This window comes from Perna viridis, chromosome 4 (assembly GCF_037379345.1).
Source record: "Perna viridis isolate PV_CMFRI_1.1 ecotype Kerala chromosome 4, ASM3737934v1, whole genome shotgun sequence".
In the NCBI taxonomy this organism is placed as follows: domain Eukaryota; kingdom Metazoa; phylum Mollusca; class Bivalvia; order Mytilida; family Mytilidae; genus Perna; species Perna viridis.
The window spans coordinates 13,008,004-13,031,527 of NC_142448.1; the positions used below are offsets into that span (position 1 = coordinate 13,008,004).

At 32.2% G+C, this 23,524-nt stretch overlaps 1 protein-coding gene across 5 annotated transcripts in view; it reads left to right on the top strand.

Moving 5' to 3' along the window:
• The window catches only part of LOC148618912 (cadherin-87A-like), a 45,670-nt gene that overhangs the window by 13,364 nt on the left and 8,782 nt on the right, over positions 1–23,524 (top strand). For 4 of the 5 annotated variants that reach the window (XM_088578273.1, XM_088578272.1, XM_088578275.1 and 1 more), the window contains 23 exons: positions 1,729–1,804; positions 3,275–3,301; positions 4,633–4,745; positions 6,627–6,833; positions 7,225–7,380; positions 9,751–9,915; positions 10,361–10,434; positions 10,666–11,076; positions 12,208–12,277; positions 12,633–12,705; positions 13,293–13,477; positions 13,831–13,957; positions 14,289–14,431; positions 14,930–15,062; positions 15,513–15,710; positions 16,021–16,178; positions 17,523–17,672; positions 18,359–18,481; positions 18,910–19,096; positions 19,349–19,569; positions 21,477–21,671; positions 22,114–22,227; positions 22,791–22,911. In XM_088578273.1, the coding sequence (XP_088434399.1) occupies positions 1,729–1,804; positions 3,275–3,301; positions 4,633–4,745; positions 6,627–6,833; positions 7,225–7,380; positions 9,751–9,915; positions 10,361–10,434; positions 10,666–11,076; positions 12,208–12,277; positions 12,633–12,705; positions 13,293–13,477; positions 13,831–13,957; positions 14,289–14,431; positions 14,930–15,062; positions 15,513–15,710; positions 16,021–16,178; positions 17,523–17,672; positions 18,359–18,481; positions 18,910–19,096; positions 19,349–19,569; positions 21,477–21,671; positions 22,114–22,227; positions 22,791–22,911 (3,427 nt within the window). The remainder of the gene's footprint in view (positions 1–1,728; positions 1,805–3,274; positions 3,302–4,632; positions 4,746–6,626; positions 6,834–7,224; positions 7,381–9,750; positions 9,916–10,360; positions 10,435–10,665; positions 11,077–12,207; positions 12,278–12,632; positions 12,706–13,292; positions 13,478–13,830; positions 13,958–14,288; positions 14,432–14,929; positions 15,063–15,512; positions 15,711–16,020; positions 16,179–17,522; positions 17,673–18,358; positions 18,482–18,909; positions 19,097–19,348; positions 19,570–21,476; positions 21,672–22,113; positions 22,228–22,790; positions 22,912–23,524) is intronic. The other variant, XM_088578277.1, reaches the window with a different exon arrangement.

Below are 23,524 nucleotides of genomic sequence, written 5' to 3' on the forward strand. Positions count from 1 at the left end.
TGGTCAGTCGATGTTGGAGTTACGGCCTCTGAAACAGATTTTTTTGTCGTTTTTCATGTGTACAACTTAGAAAATCTTCTTCTCTGAAACCATGCGACAAAATTTAATGAAGGTTGGTATAATTATTTGTAAAGGTATCCTGCACAAACTGACCATTTAAAATTTTTCATTGGCTGCCGTTATTAAAAATAGAACATAGGGGTTAAAATGCCTTTTTTGCTATTTTTTCCTCATCTATTGAAGAAAAATGAAGATGAAAGATACTTATAAAATAAACATGATATTCTGAGTTGACTGGCAGTATTGAGATTTATTTTTAGGCTGCCATTTTGCGAACCATCTTTACCAGTTGCTCTGATTCCAAGGATTTTTTTTTATGTCTGAAGGAATTCTGGTATTCTAATTTGAATAGTGATGACAAAAGTTTGTTCTGGGTGACCATCTTCCAGCTAATTTGTAACACTTTCTTTGATTTCAACAATATTTGGTTTATATAGTTAACATGGTCTCCTGAGTTGAATGGTGATGATAAAAATGTTGTATAGCCATGGTTTAACTTCATTTTATGTTCTTATTTAAACATGTATATTGGGCTAATGTCCCCTTAGACCCAGTGGAATAACAAGTCATAGGGGAACCCCTGCCAAAATTTGTTCTAGTGGTTCTAAAAAACACTGAAGGCATTTTCAACATTTTACAGTGCCTTGGATACTCAGTTGAACTTCAACATTCATCAATATATGCTCTTTTTCTGATTGATTGATTGATTGTTGGGGTTTAACACCTGAGCAGCAATATTTCAGCTATATTCAGGCGATGAACATGAAATGGATGATACAATGAACATGAATGATGATGAAATGAAACAAGGGATGGGACACAAGGACAATGGGGTTGACAAATTTTGATTGCCACTAGAAAAAGGGGGATGGGTAAGGTCGGGTAATTTAGCCTCCTGTGGCAGAGCGCAAAGGTTCCTACTCCTATCGAATACCACAGCAGGGTTCTTTAACATGCGAGGAACATGGCATATTTCCCAACACGGTGCACCACTATGGTTTGCGGCCAGGTTTTCTGTATTATAGCCTGACAACCCCAGCATGTAACACACCAGGGCTACCCCATTCCACGACCTGGGGCACACATCCCAGTTGCTGTCTGGGCTGCTGGCTAGGTTTCTGAGCACTATTTAGTCGCCTTTTACGACAAGCCTAGCGCTGCTGCAGGCCTATTCTTTTAACACCTGGACCTGCACAGGGACTCTCTTTCTGTAATTTTTTGTCAAACCTGATAACAAAACATGAACAGTCACTTATTTATTTAGTAGGGCATGGTTTACAAGGTGAGTGATTTGGGCTCATTTTAATTTTTTGGTCTGATTTCAAATTTTTTTTATTGGATGACTTATGAAAATCTCTGCTTGCAATTTTCAATCAGATTTCACTTATCTCGTTCTGCTTTCAAGTTATCAGGGATCAAAGGGACCACACCCCCCAAAAAAATCTTCCTTTTTTATTTTCAGTCTAATATTGAAAATTTTTATTTGAATTTCAATCTTTGTGCAATATAGTTTCCAAACCAGCTGTTGTGACTATAATAATTGTAAGTCTCCTTGCTTAAGTGTTTCAAAAAACTAATATTGTGTCCACATTTGCCCCAACTGTTCAGGGTGTGACCACTGCGGTTGTATCATGCTGCACTCAGTGAAGCTTTTTATATATTTTACAGGGAGTTGTTCTGGAGTATGTCAAAGCTGTTGACGGTGACCAGGTCAAACCGAGGGAAATCAGATATGAATTGGCATGTAAGTGATTCTATGGACAAACAACATATCTGAGTTAAAGTTCATCTATAATATTTAAGCTAATTTAACCCCTCTTTACACTGCCAATATTTCAGGAGAGGATAGGGCAGCAGTCTTCCTTAGCCAAAAATAAGAATTTATTATCAGATCAAAACAGACAATTTGTATTTTTGTTGTCATTTAATTTTTCTTTAAATTTAGTTTTTAGAGTCAAATTAGGCCGTGGACTTTGTTCACCTAATTTATATAAAAATACTGCCTTTTAACTAAGTTATTAATCTACTATGTTAAGCTGTCTGTAGATCAACTGCTCATTAATTTCCAGTGGGTAATGATTAAGTTCTCTTTATGGGTTTACTTTTTATGAATAAATTGCCAGGGGAGATAATTCAGCTTAAGCGTTTACATTATGAAGTTTTTTATTGAGGTTGCTCATTGTGTTTCTAGTTCTTTTTCAGGGATTATTTTTGTGGTCTACCGTATGCTTATAAAAATTGAAATTATTCATAACTTTAGTGTTTGGCCTTGTCTGTTAGAAGATTATGCTTCTCATTTGTTCTTTTCTATCCAGGACACATATCAACCTGGGCCTAAATTGTAAAGAGGGTTCTAAATTGTGGTGGTCCAAGGTCTGGAATTCTCAATTTCTGACCAGGACCTTAGGAAATTTCATTTACATGGGTCCAACTTCAATTTTAAGTTTCCTGTGGACCATTGGTTTGAAACTTGGTAAAGTGTCTGGGCCTTCTGCTCTTGAGTAATAATGAACCCCTGTATACCATACATTTCAGCAGTCTCTCATTTGGTAAAACAAGGCATGATAAACATTTCTTTTTAGAATCTTATTCTTTATAACGCATAACTTGTACTGAAAAATAATTTGGCTGTCAATTTTTAAAAACATTGCTTTAGAAGAATTTAGGTGGTGATTGTTTAAAAAATATACACTGTAATGCTAATGTGTCTGTATAGGGAATGTAGGAATGTGTTTATAATATTGTTGTTTATTTTAAACTGGTAAATCAGGGATTTATGCTATCCCTCATTGTAAGTAATGCATGCTGACAACGTTGATAAGTAGTTGTTGATAAATTCACAAATATAGCAAAATTTGAAGCCACATTGGCTTGCGTATTATATTTTAACTATCAAATATCAATAATGTGTGTAACCTAGCTCAACAAAAAACGATATTAGGCATGGTTGGCCTAATGAGTAGAGTCTGTAATGTTTCCTAAAATATTCTCTTTGAACATCCATTGTGAATTTATTTAATGCTTTGTGTATTGCTTGGAATGTATTATACTCCAAGGTGATATTGTGGTAAAAAGTGCAAGAAACATTTTATCAATGATGTATGTATCTATTTTTTGGAATAGATGGAGTGTGTCATATATTCATAATGAAATATATTGCATGAATTGTCAGTTTAATTGTGAATGTATCAAAGTGGGAGTACTTTACTTACAGGTAAAGATGTGAACACCTGTTCTAATAGTGAGTTGGTTTCAAGCTTGGATTTGGACTGTTTTGAGCATGCTTATTTGTCCAAATAAAATTTTTTGTCTGTTACTTAAGTTTTACTATGAGAAAACTGTGGCATTTTGACTTTTTGGTAAATTGATTGAATATTCTTTTGCTCTCGCTTGTTTTTGACACATTTTTATACCTCCCGCAAACAAAGTTTGGGGGTATATAGGAACCACCCTGTCTGCTTATCTGTCCGTCCATCTGTCCACATTCCATGTAAGCACAACCTTGCTGATAGGAAGGTTGAGTATCATATGTAGATGTGCATAAAGGAACATAATTACTGTGGAAGGACTACAAAGGGAGATAATCTAAATTAAGAGTTGATATTACGTTAAAATATTGTAAGTACAACTGCTCCTAAATTAAACCACACTAGGGATTTTGATGAAATTTTACAGGAAAGTTGGATAAGATGTGTAAATTTGCATTGAGGAATATAAATACTATTTGATGACTCTGAAGGGAGACAATCAAAATCAAGGGATTTTTATATAGTTTTAAAGGAAGGTTTTGCATCATATTTATTTGTGCATGAAGGAACACAATTAGTCTCAGATGACTCCAAAGGGAGATAATCCATATTTATGGATTAATATTGTAAGCACAACTCCTCCTAAACCACTGAAAGAATTTTGATGAAATTTTATAAGAAAGTTTAGTATCATATGTAGATGTGCATGAAGGAATGAATATAATTACTGTTAGATGACTCCAAAGGGGAGATAAATCATAAATTAATGGTTTAACATTTGAGCCCATTTGAAGCTGGGGGTAATCTGTTTGTGAGCTTGCTCACAGTATTTCTAGTTAACATTTGCATGTGTTTTTCACTGCATGAAATTAAAATTTTGCCTCCCCATTAGGGTGGAACTATTTTGTGAATGTTATCAAATGTTGAAGCATGAGATTGATTATTATATAGTTATGTTATCACAATAATTTCTTATGAAATTCTGAAAACCAGTTCTTTTTTTTTTTAGCTTTAGATGTTCAATTTTTGCTTCATTAAATTATGTCTGCCCTTGTCTTTGCCCCTGCTTTTTATTCGATTTTATTTTTTTATTTTTTATAGCTACAATATTAAAATGTGCCAAATTCTATTTTTTTCTAGTTCCTGTGAAAAAAAATCTTAAATGAGATTCAATGTTATTAGTATATATGTAATATATCAATATTAAGGATTGAAATCAGCTTATAATGTCAGTATTAACAAACAGCATTATATTTCTGTACTTCGAGCCTGATGTTTTAATTTCTTTAAGTTATGTATGTATGTATGTATTTTTATATTTCAGTTGACAACCAGTTAGTGACATTAGATCCAGTGAGTGGTAACATTACCACCAATGTGACTTTAGATAGGGAGAGTCCAGAACTCGTTATAGGCTACATTGATTTAGGAATTAGGGTAAGTCTAATATTGATTTAGGAATTAGGGTAAGTCTAAAATTGATTTAGGTATTAGGGTAAGTTTAACATTGATTTAGGAATTAGGGTAAGTCTAACATTGATTTAGGAATTAGGGTAAGTCTAACATTGATTTAGGAATTAGGGTATGTTTAACATTGACTTAGGAATTAGGGTAAGTCTAAGATATTTGGATTTTTGTGTTAATTTTCTCTGTAAGTAATAATTCCTGTCTCATTTATGCTGTTCGTAAAAATATAATTTTATTTTATATTATGTCTAATGGGAAAGGATTTATTTTCAAATTTTTTTTTCATCGAAAATGAACTCGAAGAAGAATAGTTACATGTACTTTCAAATTAATCAAAAATCAGTATTATTCCAAGGATTGGATAAAGAGTGGTATTCTGTTTGTTAATGATGTTGTTGATGAAAGAGGCTTTATTTTAATTATGAACAATTGTGTGATAGATATTATATAAACATAAATATTATGGAGTATAATGGTATTATATCCATGTTATGTAAAATAAAAAAAACAGCTTTTATCTCAGGATTTTAACTGAACCTACCATTTTTGCTGTCTATTGTACAGACTATTTTGAAAAGTCATAGAGGGTCGCATCATATGTATGAGGTGTTTGTTAAATATTATTGTATTTCTACTGGAAATATCAGGTGGGAAATTATATTAGTTGTAAAGGAACCATATAGAATGGAAAAAGGTCAATAGAATGCCTTTTATTATTACAAAGAGTTCCAAGTTACAGTGGTTACAATATAGAATTAATCTCAAAATTTTAGCCACAAACAAGTTTTTATATAAGATTAATAAGGTCTCCAACCCTTTAGGTGTTTTTTTTTGTAAAAATGAAAATGAAACAATTGAATATTTGTTATGGGAATGTACAGAATTTTATAGTGTAAATTGGTGTATAGTTTCTGGAAAATAGTGTCAGCCTCCCTTTTACTAAAGTAAATTTCTTACTGGAAATCCTAAATCATGTTTGCAAAGGTGACATACAGAACAATGTTTTACTATGGATCAAGCATTACACTTATTGTACAAAATATTTTTAATCACAGTTGCTTTTATCAGGCCTTTAAAAGAGACTGAAGTATATGTTCGAGAGAATGATTGCTGTGAAAAATGAGTGTGTAGAAAAATTCATATAACTTTTGCATAGTTTTGAGTTTTTATCTTGATAGATCCTTCTTCAGGTGCAAATATGTTAAATTTGTTAATTTCTTAGTAACTATGTTTGATACAAAATTTTTATTCAAAATTCAGTTATCTCCATCATTCCATTTTTAAACAATTTCTCTTTTCACTTCTACATATAAAACTTATTTTACAACAAAAACCAACATTATTATTAATGACATGTTTTATGTTGTATTCTGTATTTATCCTGAATCTATTGTATTATACATGTTGGATTTAAAAAAATAAATTTAAAAAAACTTGCTACAATGACAGTCATTGTATGTAAGGAAAATGGGAAGAGGTTAAAGTGTGCATGTTAAGAAAGCTATTTCTAAAATCAAGGCAGGTCCCACTGAAAAAAAAAAATCTTATTTTATTTCTCTTATGTTTTAAAAATGTGAAGTCATTCTTTAATGAACTGGGATGAGAAAAGATGTTTATTTATTTTCTGTTGCAATATTAAGACTTATCTTCCCTTGTTAATGCTTTATCTCCCATGTCCAGATAACTATCTACAAAACCTATTTCAGTTATTAATTTTGTGCTTGTCTCAGTTGAAAACTGCATTAAAAGTTTCTACTGTAAATCACCCTAGGCTGGTTCATAAAAATAGCTATACTTAACTAGCAATATGTTTTAGAGTAGTGGAAGATAACTCTGTTAAGTTTATTTCAGGCAAGAGAAGTGATAGACCCTGTAAAAGATGTCTTGGGGAATGATGCGACCACCACAGCCTATACTACCATCAGGATAACTGTTCTTGATGCTAATGACAATAGTCCTACATTTAACACTAGCTTCTTCAATGTTAGTATTGCTGAGGATATACCCAACCAGTCTCCACTACCAAACATCATAATGACTGTTTTTGACCCAGATTTTGTAAGTTGGCTAAACTATCATACACACATTTTTTTATTCTTCAAGTGATTGTTTTAAATATGTAGTTAGTGTATTTGACTTGTGGATAATAAATTGAAAAATCATAAAATGATACTGGTAATATAACAGAATAAAACTTTAATTGATCTTATTTTATGAAGTGCATAACTTCAAAAATGTTACATAGAGGTGATGCATAGGCCCATCTTTTATTAAGTAACTACCATTATTTTTTTTTATACATCATAAAAACAGAATCGGAAAAACAAGATCTTGTAGCAAACAGATGATTTTTGATGTTCTCCTGATCTCTAGATAAAGACCTCAGTATCCAGATTTTTTAATGCTTCAAGGAAATGTGGAAGTTGCATCTCTCTGCATTTTATTTTAGGCCAATAATTCTTATTTTGAGTTCCAACTATCGAACTACAATGCAGAATTTCAAGTGTCACCACCTAGTGGTCAGGGTCAAACAACTGCCAGTATTTTAGTCAAGGACACCAATTTGATTAATTATGAAACTGGACCAAAAAGATATGACTTCAATGTGAGTATTGTATGTCATTGTTGTGGATGAAAATACAACTGTATGAACAGATATGATTATTTCTAATTTGTATCAATATTAACTTTACTATTATTTAACCAGAAGTTTATTTCACAATTAGAATAAGTGACATATCTCATCTTATTCCAAGTCACAACAGAAAATATGTCAGTTATGGGAATCCTAAAAAATGCAAACCATTTATAATCAGAATAGGCCATATTTGTGGTTTTTTTGTTGTTGTTGAGCATCAATTGAAAAGGAAAAAATCTTCCAGCCAGCCAGGGAAAAACACAAAAAGTATTGAAGGACCAAAAATGCAAAAAGGACCAAAGATATAAAGAATAAGATAGTACAATTCCATGCTAAACCCATTTGACAACATATATCAGGCAATGGAAGACATTAAATTGCTATTAGATGATTAAATTAGTTGCCAACATCTGTTGGAGATCTCTTGGTGAACCCATAACATTTTGAATTCTTTTGATTTGGTAAGATAAACCTTGTGCATATTTTTTCCTTCAGGGATATTCCAGGAAAAAATACATAAGGTCTTTGAAGGCATCTTTTCTAGTACCCACCACCCACAAAATTTATGTATATGTATCTGATGATGAAAAGATAGCCCCTTGTAGAGTTAAAAATGAGGTGCCATCAAAGGGTCCAATGTAATTTTTTGGGTGCAGCCTTCTTTCTCAACCTGTTATAAATATAAAACTTTTTTCCAACCTTTGATACTAAAACTTAAAAAAATACAACAACATTGATGATAACATGAAGAAACCAGCTAGATTGATATGTAAAAATAAAACAAAACAAAAAAAAACGGACTAGATCAAACAAAGAAACTGACTAGATCGATATGTTAAATTATGAAACTAACATTAATGGGACAAGATCAAACAAAATAGAAAATTATATCATTTTTAAAACAAAAGTGCTTTCTATTTGCTATTAAAAATTATTTTGTTTATATTTTGGATGTAACGAAAGCAACATACTATAAAATGGCTAGTTTTGAAAAAAAATATGTAATGGATTATATGTGGAAAATATATTAAAATAAGATCTGAATTCAAGTATATTGTATAAAGGGTACAGTCTTGACATTGAATGTAAGAATTTACAGTAAGTAAGAAACAATTAAAAGGTTCTTGAAATTTGAAGCTCCTAGAGCATATTTTTGTTATGTGGAAAAATGTAAAACAACACATATGAAAATGCATCAGCTATTGGTTTCCCACAGACTTTACCAACCCGCTATGGAAGCCCATACCATTTTGCTGAAGAACTAAATATTCTCACTTTTGCTGTGATGTCACACTTTAATTTAATTGGTCAATTGAAGTAATTTAAATTAATATTTTTCTATCGTAAATCTTCGAATATAAAAAATGATATTTAAAATGCTTTGGATTATCTGTTCAAAAGATCTTTAAAAGAAGAACTAGCTTTTGTGGTTCTACTTATGTTAACCAAAGGCTCATTTGAAGCTTCACCTCACTACACCTCCTAGATATTGAAGTGCCTGGATGTCCGGAAAAGAGAATGAAGTCATTTCTCAGATGTTAGTCTCCCCTAGTGCATTCATCTGGATTCGAGCCAAATATTTCAGGGTATTCAAGCTTCACAGGTTTTCCTGCAGACAACAGAATGTCAAATGCATTTTGTTTTGCTGTTACAGGTTCATCATGTTTGTAATATTTTAGAATAATATGCACAAAAGGACCAAATAATTTGCAACCTTGCATCATTTAAAAGAAAATTTTGTTTCAATTCTGTATTTCATATCTACAGTTTGTGACACAAAGCACTTAATAAATGTTTTGTTAATAGCTATGGGCTGTTTAATACTAGTACTTGATGAGAATCTTGCACTTGCAATTAAAAGGGCTTCCAACAGTTGCAAATGTGTTTCATGTTGTTCATGATGGAAAGCATATGGTGGCAAAACATCCATATTGTAATGTTTAACAGACACACATACTAATGCTCCTTTGGAGGCAGCCTTCGTCATGTTATTATTTTTTTTTCATCTCAGGTGCACGTGTCCTTAACGCTTTCGAATACGTTTTTTTCCCATTTACATGAATGTTACAACATTGTTTTATAAATCGCAAAAAAGATTTCGAGGCACCAATAAAATTAAACACGTTTCCAGTCATTTTCATGAATATATATAAAGTGAAACTATTTCCGGTACATTTTCCGGATTTTGTTCTGTGTTTGTTTTTAGGAATTCAACATTACAAACCTAATTGCCCATGGACACAAAATAAAAAAGACAACTTGGCCTTAATACTTCAACATTGATTTTTTATCTACCATTTTATGTAGATAGGGAATTTGGCCTTTTTTTTGCTGCAGGTTATAGCCAAGGAGACAAGGTCTAATGAGAAGTTATTTGGGACCGCCAGGGTTATAGTCAATATCATTGATGTGAATGATAACCTACCAATTTTTGATCCACCCAACTATGACAAGAGTATCCGAGAAACAGCACCTGGTGGTTTCATTGTCGTAACGGTTACGGTAAGAACTATTTACAGGCATGGTATGCATGGAAGATATAGTTCTCATTTGATGTGGAAATAGTGCAGAAATTTGTAGTTCATTGAGCTTAGTGTGATGTGCTTTAATGCCAGTTGGCAATGTTTTTCTGTTTGAGAAATAGAAATTGTTGCAATGATAAAAATATGCTCAATGGATATCATTACAACATACTGAGGCTTAGATAACCATTGTTGTGTTTCAAAAAATAAGGATGGTATAAATAAAGATTGGGTCAGATTCCTAGAACACTATTTGTTTAAGCCTTAGATATAGACAAATTGTACACATTTGTGGAATCTATCTTTGTTTTGCTTTATATGATGCACAAAATCAGGTCATTTGATTCACACTTCTGAATGAAAATGATGATATGCTGTAATAACAAATACCTCATTAATCCTTTTATTACAAACTATTATTTTAGGCTACTGACTCTGACTCTGGTGACCTTGGAAATAAAGGAATTAGATTTGGTTTGATTGGTGCTGGCAGTAATCTGTAAGTTTTACATGTATGAAATCATAAAACCAAGTGTGTTATCATAGAAGTCAGAAATGTAAAGGACTTACTAAACTAATTATATTTCCCTCAAAATAGTTTTTAAGTGCTTTCCCTTATGTTATTATACTATTATTGTTTTAGATGATCACTCTAAATTAAGTATGGCAGTGTGGGTTTTGTTTTACTTTTTTTATTCAAATAATGAAGACATGGATTTTTTATTTTCAGATTTAGAATTGATACTGTGTCAGGGCAAGTAACTGTTGCTCCATGTTTGACTCCTGGAGAAGGAGACTGTATAGACTATGAACAAAAACGACGTTATGATCTAACAGTCACTGCCAGAGATTCTGAAGGTCAAGGTCAGACTGTGACCTCCAACCTTGTAATTCATATTGAAGATGTAAATGACAATGAGCCTAAGTTTGCAACACCAAATTATGTCAGTTACATTGAAGAACTAAAAACTGTACCAAACCCACTTGTGGTTGTTACGGCAACAGATCCTGACACTGTAGGAGGTCCAATATCTTACAGTCTGATTGATCAGACAGGGAAATGGAAGATAAATGCTGACTCTGGGAATGTTACAGGTCGAACACCTATTCTGTATGATGATGCTACAGGTGTAAATGGATCGTAAGTATAACAACCACCCACCCTGGCACCCTTCAATACAGTACATGTAAATGGATCATAATATAACAGCCACCCACCCATTCCCTCCACACTCAGACTTCATCAATGATTTATGAATAGTAATGACAGTCATAAAGTAATTTGATATGTAAAAAGCAGTTGAGTGGTGAATTATATACATTACTCTCTATATAATGTATTCTGCTTTCAAGTGCTGACATTCAAAACTATGCAATATTAGGATGAATCAAAATAAATTTAATTCATATTTGACTTTTAATTAACATGTTTTTTTTCACATGTAAAGTAAGTTAGTTTCTATCATAACAAATTAATATTTTTGAAACTTTAAATACAAAAATGCATAACGATAAAGTTTTCGAATTTAATACTTTTTGCCAAAGAAAAGACATATTATATTTTGCCATTGCATTGCATCTGTTGTTGTTGTTTATAGTTTTTCAAAAGTGTTCTCCTGCATGACACTACAAGACAAATTAGAACCAAATTTGGTATGAATGTTCTTTAGGGTTGTCTGCCTAGAATTTTTTTATCTGTCAACCAATATGATCATTGTCACTAAAACGAGACTAAAATAGTTGGAACTACTGTTTTTTGCAAATTTCTCTGAAATAAGACATTACTAAATATGTTCTGCAAGAACAAATCTATCCATGATAAAATTTTCATGAAATTCTGTTGACCCATGTAGGAGTAATTTCCCTTTTTTTTGTTGCTATTTCCATACTATTGGGTTAATATGCCAGAACTTTGGTTAAAGTATTAACATGGAGTTATTTTTATAAAACTCTGAACCCTTGTTTTAGTTAATGTCCTTTTTGACACTTCTGTTGCTTTTATGATGTTTTAGTTTTAAAAAAATCAACTTCTCTAAAATCACAAGTTCCAATGTTTCAAAACATAGGGATGTTGACCTCAATGCTCTATGAAAGTACTTCTTTTTGTGTTTCTAAAATGACTCAGCAGGTAGCAGGAATGATAAAAACTTAATTGATGAACTTTTTCTTCCAAATTATACAACTAAATGATTTCAATTCTCCCGGTGAGTGATTCAGGTTTATGGAGCCTCTAGTTTCATGTATGGTATTAATTGTGAAGCTTTATTTCCAGATTTGTAATGACAGTCCAAGCCACTGATGGGAAATATGTTGATACTGCAAGAGTTACCATATATGTTATTGTAAGTGTTGCTCCATCATGTCAACAATATGCTCGAGAGTTTAATTATATTCTGCTCATCAGAGCAAGCAAGAATTGAGTAACAACTAATTGCTTCTATCAAATATCTAAGACAATAATGGTGTCAAGAGTTTGTCTAATTCATAATTACTTCAGTTGTTCAGGATGTTTCCTATTCAGATGTTCTGTAACAAATACAGTATTTGACAACAGTTTTATTTAATAGAAGATTTTAGATCCTAGATAAAACACTTCATAATTGTTTATTTCATATTCTTCTACTTATGCTTATTGATGACCATCATTTCTATATTTAGACCATGTAAAAGTAAAGAATTTTTATTATTTTTTTGCAGGACATGAACAACAATGCTCCTAAGTTTGAATTGAGTGAATATTTAGAAAGAATTGATGAGAAAACACCAGGCAGTATGTATAAAAAAAGTTTCATTAAGAACTGTTAATTGATTTGATTTTCTGTATTTTCTGTTAATGAAATTCATTAATTATGAATAATATACATTATGGAATAGATGTTGCATCCTAGAATTGATTAATATCTGAAGACTTGTTTTTTTTTCTCTCATTGTAAAACAAATATTAACATGATTGAGATGTTTTTTTTATAATTAATGATAAAAGCCTCTGCAAAATTAATTGTTATTTGAAAGGCATCAGTGTAGCTGAGGTTTCATCCATTTATCTAGACCTGAAATTCTTTGTAATAAATACCTTATTTGAATTCTGGTCTATGTGTAATTATTGTACCCCACTCTATAAGTTAGGGGTCCACTGTAAATAGTGATCTTCATTTTTGTCACACTTGTGCTTTTTTCTGGCATGATTAAAAGATCCACCCAACCAAATCTATTAGAACTTTATCAGAATATCAGAACAACATTTTCAAACTATATTTTCTGTGTTTATGTTAACTAATTTTGTCAAATTAAGCACAGGAAATCACAAGTTAACTTATATCTACAGATGAGAGAGAAATATCCTATTTGTTTTTGTAGATTTTAAAATTCTGAATGTCTCGGCTAGAGACGCTGACTCTCCTACCAGTGACGCGGGAAAGGTGGACTACAGTATCAATACTGGTGCTCTGGGAAAGTTTGTCATCAACTCTTCATCAGGGGAGATAAAAACTGCTCCTGATGCTACATTTGATTATGATGTACAGGATAAATATATTATTCAGGTACATTAACTATCAGTTTATACAGGTCCTTTTTGTTATTTGTGTTTAAAAAAGTTATTAAAGTTGTAATGATTTAAGCATATTCAGAATATTTTATTGTCCGGTAATCTTGCTTTGGTACTAGGAAAACGTATGAGATAAACTAAATTTTTATTTATTTTAACAATTTCTCTTCAAAATAATGTTTAAAATGCTTTATTAACATACTCATGTGCATCCTTTAAATGAGCTGTAAGTATTGAACCTCTAATGTCTAATATTTAATCTCCATATTAAAACCACTGCCTTGCAAATTTCATGCATTTTCAAATGAGTGGTGCAATTGTTTGTCATTTTATTTTTTATATCTTTAGGTGCTTGCGAGGGATCGAGGTCGACCTCAGCAGACAGGAACCAGTACCGTTATCATTGAAATCACTGATGCCAATAATAAGGATCCTTATTTCATACCGACAACCATGAGGGCTGAAGTTTATGAAAGTAAGATATTTCATCTGTTAGTTTAATATTCATGATGTTGTGTATATGACCTGTCTCCTTTAGCATCTTGTTTTGTGTTTATGTTAAAAAACATAAAAAGCATGAAAAGCTGATTTTGTACACATGAATAATATAGCAAGAATGGCTTTTCCAGAGTGAGGGAATTAGCAGACAATACCTAATTCATTGGGTTTTATTTTTTGCCAATAACCTGAAATACTTATATTTCTAAAAATCAGTGTTTATACAGAAAAGCAAATTCATTGAATAAATTGTCCAGAAATTCATTGATTACAAGTAATTGCTTAACACATTATTGTTTCTTTATCAGATGTTGCAATAGGCTATTCCTTATTTCGAGTGAATGCCCAGGACCCTGATGATAACAGTATACTACGTTATTCCTTTGTCGAGCCGAAGTCTGCAATCAATCCAGATGGAGTAGAAGTTGACAGAAATAATTATGACTTCACTGTGAGAGATATTTTGATGTGTTTTAGTCAGATAACTTAACCCTAAAATTGTATACTTTTAAATTATGAACAATGCAACTTGCATGATTGTCTTAATAGAATACTGAAGAGGGAAATAGAATTTCAGAGTCTGGATCCATTCATCATAGCTCTGTCTCTTTTGAAGATTGACTATTATGTCCATGCAATCTGGTATACATGATCATTGGCCCTATGGTTCTCATAATAATATCTAGCTTTAGGTTAGCAGTTCTGTTTTGTATTCAATCTTTCCTTAAAAAAGTAATGAAAGTGTTAGGTGTTTATCATATTTTGACATATACACATGTACTATGTGTATACTAAAGAAGTTCATATTTAGAAAAATAGTACATGTACAAATAGTTTCTTCTCATGATCTTTTTGTAAAAGCCTTTAACATAATTCAATATTTGTTATTGTTTTATTGGAAAGTTCCTGGTTTATATGAAGATCATTGAACATTTTATTTTCATTGTAGAATTTATTTGATGTCCACAATGAAGCAGGTCATGTGATGACACAGGCGAAGTTAGATCGTGACAAGGCTTCAGTAGTAACTCTGACCATCCGAGTCGTAGATATCAATGCTTCACCACAACAAACTGGTTCAGGTCACTATTCCTGTCATCTCTATGGATTTTTATTAGCAGATAATTAACTGTCATTTTCAAATCTATTTGATTGTGTAACCTAGAAGGAAGGAACTAGTATGTCTTATTGATGATAGGTTTTTAACGTTCTCGACTACCCTGTTGGGTGTTGTAAGTTTGATTATGACACACAACCAAGCTTGCATAGAGAACATACTCAAACTATTTATATAGCAAGTGATAGGCTTCACTGGTCATGCATGTAAAATTATGAGTTGTAAAGTCTCAACTATTGATGCCCTAACTGCATGGAAATATTTCACTCCTGCTATCGAATATTCAGTCATTGTTTCAATCTGCTTTCAACTTGTAACCCTTTATGACACAATATTTCATATTAACTAGTGTATGTCAATTATTTTATTGTTTTCTTTGTAAAGCTTTTCAACACTAAAATTGTTAATTTTGTAGGAACTTTAATTATAAATATCTTGGAATACAATGACCAGTCCCCAGAATTTCTTCCCCATGGTAACATTACTATAGATGAAGAACGGCCGATCGGAACCTTTGTGATGGCATTGCTAGCTAAGGACCAGGATGATGCAATTGCTGAATATTCCCTGCCTTACAATCCCAACAAATACTTTTCTATAGGATTTCAGACAGGTATAGAATATTTATAATTATCCTGTGGAGGATTTTGCTTAGTGGAGATTAATGATGCAGGAAGTGTTAGTTGGAAAGAAACAGAGTGAGCAAATGATGAACATTTTGATTTTTTCTTGATATGGAAGCACAGATATTGTGTCTTATTTTCCAATTTTGTATTTTAAAGCAGGCATATTATAAATATATTCTGTTGTTAAGGTGTAAAAATTTATCTATTTCCAAAAGACACGGAGTTATATATGGCAATGTTGTCATTTTTCTAAAACTTAAATTTTCTAAGACATCACTCTTTTCTGTTTTATTTTAGGTGTTTTGAGTGTTGCCAGTAGAATAGATTTTGAGAAGATAGAAGAGTCTTACTTCACAGCCTTAGTGTATGATACAGGAGTCCCTCGACTCAGTGCCTCAACCACTGTTTATGTTACGATACGAAATATCAATGATAACTCCCCTTTCTTTACACAGGTAATCCTGTTATTATCCTGTTAGATAAGCCTGTTCATCTGGACAATGAAAATAATAAATGTATTTGTCATATACTGATATTTACAGAATGAATATTGTTTGGCTAGATCCTTCAATCTCAGTTTCCGCTATATAGATGACGTATTATCTTTAAACAATCCTAATTTCAGGGATTTGATACATCGCATCTACCCAAAAGAACTTGAGATAAAGGATACTACAGACACTGTGAAGTCAGCCTCATATCTTGACCTATACTTAGAAATCGATGGTAAAGGAAAACTATTGACCAAACTTTACGACAAACGTGATGACTTTTCATTCAGAATTGTCAACTTTCCTTTCATCTGTGGCAACATCCCTTCGGCACCTGCATATGGAGTGTTCATATCACAACTCATACATTATGCCAGAGCTTGCCGAAACTACGCAGACTTTTTGTATTGCACTGGAACTCTTAACAAACAGGCTCCTGGAACAGGGTTATGTTGCTACAAGTCATCACTACAGAAGTTTTATGGTCGTCATCATGAACTCGTGGATCGTTATGGTGTATCCATCTGCACCATGAAAACTGATTCATTCAACGGGTCATAGTTTTCCTTTCCTTGTTTGTCTACCCCAGACTTGACTTTTTATGAGCAACTCGGCAGATGTTTCTAGAAAAGCAGAGGACGCTTACCCTACCGGTGCACCTGGTCCATGCTCCCAGTTTTTAATGGAGTCCGAGTTGTTCATTTGCTTTTGTTATTTTGTATGTATGATTTTAGTTACTTATGTTCTTTGTTGTGTATGTCTGTTTTCCATGTCTGGTCAATGTCCCTGGATTACATTCTTTTGATTACCGCTATAACCTTGGTTCCCTTGATTACTCTTACAATATACCGGTAAAAATGTTCTTATCAAAATAGAAAATTTTAAAAAAGACATTTTTCTAAAATACATGTTAATTGTTTTATCTGCCTTATTTGCAATTCATGGACAAATATTATTTGCATGAAATTCATTGAAATCAAGGTTCACATCAATTTTATGTTAACTTCATATGAAATTTACATGATTTTTTTTGTGAAAGTCATAAGTTCACATGAAGGCTTGTTTCTCATGAAATTCAATGTGAACCTTGTCTCAAATATTAATTACTCAATCATGTGAAATTCATTATAAAATCATGTGAAATAATTTTATCACTGTAGGATTAAGAATCATATGAACCCTTTTATTTAAGCATGCTTGTTATATGTACTTACCAGGAATTATCATTTTATGATGCATATCTGGAAAGTCTGCAGTTGCCTTCAAGTTGTGTTTCATAAAAACATTTACTAACATTTTTTTATGTAGACATCATACAATGCACAGATACCTGAAGGATCAGGTTCTGGGAAGTCAGTAACTATGGTAACAGCTAATGACAATGATAAGGGTGACTATGGAGTTGTTCGGTACCAGATAAATGATCCACTCAACAGGTTCCTGATCAATGAAATTTCAGTATGTTTGTTATACCTATAGTATCTCTGTCGTTTATATTTTTTAATTTTGACCTAAGTATTACTAATTTTAACTTAAGTACGAGTAGTTTTGATGCCTTTGTTATAAAGTTATTAATGTTATTATGCTATTTCATATTGATCGTAAATCTGTTGTTTTTTTTTTTAATATCAATAACTGACTTTAAACTATATGTTTCTTTTCTGCGAAATTGGTCCTTATGGATAAAACACATTTGTAAACTAAATTTAGTGTTTCCCATAACATTGTCAGTTTGTTTTTTAAATGTTGTGATGATAATACATGTATTCAAAAAATTATAATGATCTGTGGTGATTATGTACTGTACATTCCACATGGTAAAGTCTTTATAGTCACTTGAGTTGTATTGTTCCCTGCCACGAAGTGATAGAGGGATGCAATAATGGCATCTGTACATCCAACTGTCCATAACAGGTGCTTTGTTAGAGGTTGTTATCTACACTGTGAAGTATCTATTTTCCCCCTGGGGCTGTATTGGACAATTTATTTTACTGTGTGAAGTAAATGTAGCCCCTTGTGCTGTATTGGAAAATTTATTTTACAGTCTGAAGTAACGATAGCCCCTGGTGCTGTATTGGACAGTTTATTTTACATGGTGAAGTAACTGTAGCCCCTGGTGCTGTATTAGACAATTTATTTTACAGGGTGAAGTAACTGTAGCCCCTGGTGCTGTATTAGATAGAGAGCTAACTCCTCAGATTAATGTCCAGGTTACAGCATATGATAGTCCTCTAGATTCTTCAGTTAGGAGATTTACTAATGTCTGGGTAAGCTAAGTACAATAGCTGTAAAAATTAATGCAAGTATTATGTTAATCATATGGTGGTAAGCTGGTCTTAATGTAGTCTTTGTTTTCATATACATGGTTTTTCATTTTGCCTTAAGAGCTTTAGAATTTTGGAAAATTAAATGAAATTAATTTCCTGTCAGTGTTTGTTTTTAATAAATAAAAGAAAAAAAAATTGTTGAGGCGGAAGTATTGAAAAATTTCTATGATAGAAATTACAAGAGTCGTATTATGTCTTGTTTAGATGCATTTAAAATATATTAAAAAAACAATTTTAATTTACAGAAAAAACTTCTTGCCTTCATGTGTTGTCTAAAAATACATATTTGGGGGAAATGAAAAAGTCTGTCTTTCTGTCAATTCCTAAAAAAGTTAGTAAAACTTTACATATTCATTTCTCTATTTTAGGTATACATTTCTTTAGATGATATAAATGATAACCCACCTCAGTTCACACAGTCTCAGTATGTAGCAACCATCATTGAGACAGTGCCTATAGGTATTCAGGTTCTTCAGGTCTTTGCTTCAGATGCTGATGTAGGATTTAATGCAGAGATTGCTTACAGGATTTCTAATAACTCGGGAGATCCTAATGGTAGGTGTTCTAGGTAGAACAAGTTTACCTGATCCTGAATAGTTCAGTAAATAAATAATAAAGTTTTTCCAATCATTTATTAGATCCTGATGATAATTAGAATAGCATTCAGTGCAGGTTCTCCATTTCTAATTTAATTTTAATGACCATGCAGATTACAAGTTTCTACATGTAATTTTCAATTTACAATCAGATAAATAAATAGAAGATGGAGCATAATTATCTTTAAATACTAATTCATTTGTGTTATAGGATATTTTAGTATAGCTGAGAAATCTGGAAGAATAAGAGTGGCTAAGAGTTTACTTAAAAACTCGGGTGTATATTCCTTCCTGGTTGAGGCTAGAGACCAGGATGGGAATGGACCGTATAATCACACAGCCCATGTACAGATAACAGTATTAGAGGCCACAAACTCTCCACCTTACTGGGTGATACCACCAGATCAAAATATGACTGTTACTGTGCTAGAGGTAAGAATTGTGGTCATATCATAGGTGCTAACCCTCCCGTTTTTTGCAGGAGTCTCCCATAATTTTACCTTTTGACCCTCAAAAAAAAAGTCTCCCGTGCGGGAGGCATCGATCTCCCTGTTTCAAGAATTCCTCCCATAATTGAATTTATCAAATTTTGTCAATTTTTGTCCGCCATTTTTACTTATGTCAGGTGGGTCTTGAAAGCGCTTTATCGTGAAAAAGCTTTGAACAGCTGATTGACATGCAAGTCTTTCTAGAATTATCTTCGCTCATATCGACAAATGATTTACAATTTCAAATGCATAGTTACATCAAAATTTGATGAACTTAGTGGCCGAACACAACTTGCTGTTCTGTGTGGCTGATCATTTTACTGACTTTGTGAAAAAAAAAAATTTCCTGACAATAAAATTGCTGAGAAATTTTAATGTAAAAGGACTAAAAGGCACCCAAATCATAAAGCAGGTTATTGTACTAAGCCTTGAGGCTACAAACGTAATTTGATTGAAAACTGCAAACAGAAACCATTCAGTATTTTATGTGATGAAAGCAATGGTAGGGGTGCCAAAAAGTTCTTTGCTACTCTTGTTCGCAATTTTAAAGATGGAAGCAGGTCCATCAAAACCAGATTCATTGACATGCCAGTGATTGACATTTCAAGGAACATGGCAAAATCTGTTTTATACCTTACCAAGCATCACTTCTGTGAATACATGTATAATTCATTTTGTTGATTCATTTGTATGTTTCCGACTTGCGGACCAACATTTTGTCAATATTTATCTCCCTTTGAAGCAGGTGTCTATTCGGAACACGTAAGGTTTTCCATCTGATATCGACGATACTTAAGAAAATCTCGAAAGTCAAAAGGGAATTTCTCATTCTACTGACCCTGTCATAAATTTTCTGTACCCGGGATACAAATGAAAATCGTCCTTATGTAACCTACCAACAAAATGAAACACCATGTAATTTTTAGATACCCCGTTGTGTTTGTCTGCTGTGAATTCCATTTTCATTCGAGTTACCTCTTTTTTCTGCACCCGAGTCTGAACATCTATTAAAGAGACTTCGAAATTATACCTGCTCTTACGGGAGCATACGGGAAAATATGGCTGCATCCCGAGCTCCGCAAGTAGGGAATATCATGTATTTATGGTTTTCAAAAAAATATTTAAAATCCTCTGTTTTATTTAATTTATAATATAACAAATATGTTGATAGTGTCATCATGCAAAATCTCCCGCAATTTTATGATAGATTGTAGGAGATCTCCCACAATTAGGTTTGACTAGGTTGACAGATGTGGTCATATCTATTGTTTAACATATCATGGTCACCATGTACCTCCGAGTAACCTAAAAAGTCTTTACTCTGATATTATTTAAAGAACATTTTCCTGAATGCAGGTGTTTTTTTTAATTTGTGGAACAACAAAAACTGTTTCTTAAGGAAGCTATTACATGGAGCATTCTTTTCTGTCATCTTGCAAAATCATAAGACACATATATATTTTATATAAAAACAAATAGTGTTTGAAATAATGTAAAAATAATATATTTAAATTATTTTAAAAGAATTTTTGACATGAAAATTAATATGGTAGAATTATAAGCATTATTTGTAAAAAGCTCTTCAAGGGGAGACAATTGGTGGAGTAATTCTTTCAAAGGGGGATAATTGTCTATAGAATTTTTTTCTTTTTTTTATAATTTACAAGAAAAAGTGTTCAATGACACCCAGTTATCTTTTTGAAATGTGAAAGAATGTCATTGTAGTGTTTTTCACATAAATTTATAAGATTAGGTATGATCTAACTTATAGCAGCTGTGATAATCTAAGGGATTTATTGTTGTCCAAACAGTTAGTTCTAGTATTTTACAATAATTGATATTTGTTTATAGAGCCAGTATCTTGGTATGTTGGTATATGATGTCCATGCTGAGGATGTTGATCGTGGTAACAATGGAATCATTGACTATGGATTCTTTATTGGTGGTACATTTAAGAACCAGACAGATGAGTTCATGATCAACCCTATAACAGGAGTAATTAGTGCTAAGATTGTCTTCGACAGGGAACAAGTTGATAGATATGTGGTCAGTATCCAATATACAATGTATAATATTAAAATTTTAGAAATGTTTTGTTAAGCCATAATAAAAAATTCCTAGATTCTCGTCCACACCTGCCTCAATTTTTTTATTTTCTATTATCCAGAAATATTCCCTGTCTTGTGTGGACCTGGTTTATTATAATAGTTACTTAGCAACTTCCAGTTTGTAAAACATAGTTTTTGCTGCTATTTCTTAGAAAAATGGTTCCAAACGGTTTTAGTGGTATACTTTGATTGAGCTTTTTCTATATGTTACTGCTGGACAAAGGTAATAACAACTTTAGGTTTCTGGCAAGAGTGACAGATACTGTAGGTTGCAAATCCAATAAAATATCTGGTAAGACACATGGTAAGGTTTCCTGAGATGATAATTTAATCTGAAAACTGTTTCATAGGTTTAAAATTGGTATTATTTCATGTTTCAGTTGCTTCTAATGGCTAAGGATCGAGGAACACCAACTCCACTGGATGCCACACGATACCTGACAATTAAGATCAAGGATGTGAATGACAACATTCCTAAGTTTCCACAGCTACCAGTAAATTAATGTCCATTCAACTTATGTTAAGAATTACTTACATAAATTAGAACTGCCTCAGTAGTCTTGTAGGAGCCCTTTTGTTGGACCCCTGACTGAGTCATACCAAAGACTTTAAAATTGTTAGTTATTGATTCTCAATGTACTTGAGAGCTGTTGCTTTGGTGAGAATAGCACATTTTAAAAATATCTGTCTCATCATTATTTAGACAAAGTACAAAGAGTATTTTTTTTTTGTTAACTTTTCTTGTCCTGAAATGCTTTAAATATCTGCCATTAGGCAATCAGTCAAATTTCTCTTATTAAGTTTATTGCATTTCATTGAACATAAAGCAATTTTCAGTTTGCCTGATCTGGTTTCCTCTTTGTTCTTATTTAATAATTCCATAACTTCAACAAATTAGTACTTTAGTTTATTGATGTCCTTTGGTAACTGAAATGAGGTTAGTTAAACTTTTTTATATCTATCACAGAAACTTGACAAAATGGTAATCTCATGTTCCTTTGCCAAATTTTTGGGCATAAAGAATCAGATTATAGTTAAAACAATGAACTGATTGTAGGATGGTAGTGTCAGACCAATACAGATGACTGTACAGGAGAGCATAAAGGTGGGAGATAAGATAGGAGATATTACTGCTACAGATATGGATGAAAATCCAAAGATCTACTATTATATAATTGGTATGTTGGCTTACCTTTTAACCTTTGTTACAGTTCATGTGAGAAATTCTCCTTAATTGGCACTGTCTAATGGGGAAAATTTTTGTGTAAAAGCAAACTTTTAATGTAAAAATTCAATTACTGGTATTCAGTATTTTTCACTGAAAATTTAGTAATTAACCAAATACCTAAAATATCCTACAAATCTTACATTTTTAATTTTTCATTGGTTTTGTTAGAGTCTCCCCTGATATGGGGGATGGTTAACAGGTATGATTTGTCATCTGTTTTTTGTTTTTGTTTTTCTAGTTTACTGAGTGAAAGATGAACTGTTATAGTGAAATCATTCAAACAAATTAGGATGATGGTTATACAGTGTCCGATTCATTCACTGATAACCCATTTTCATATTATGTTACATTTTGATCTGCAATGCCCTGTTCTAACAATCAATCTTTTTTTTTTCTCTCAGAGAGACCATAGGTGCAGCGTTATGTTGTATTTTATTTTAGTCTTTGATTCTTTTCACTGAAACCACAAAGAAAATGTTACATTTACATCAGCTGTTTCCTTATCTTCTTTCTTGTCTATTTAGAGATATTTTTCTTTTTCTGCAAGTTTCAAAATAGGTATG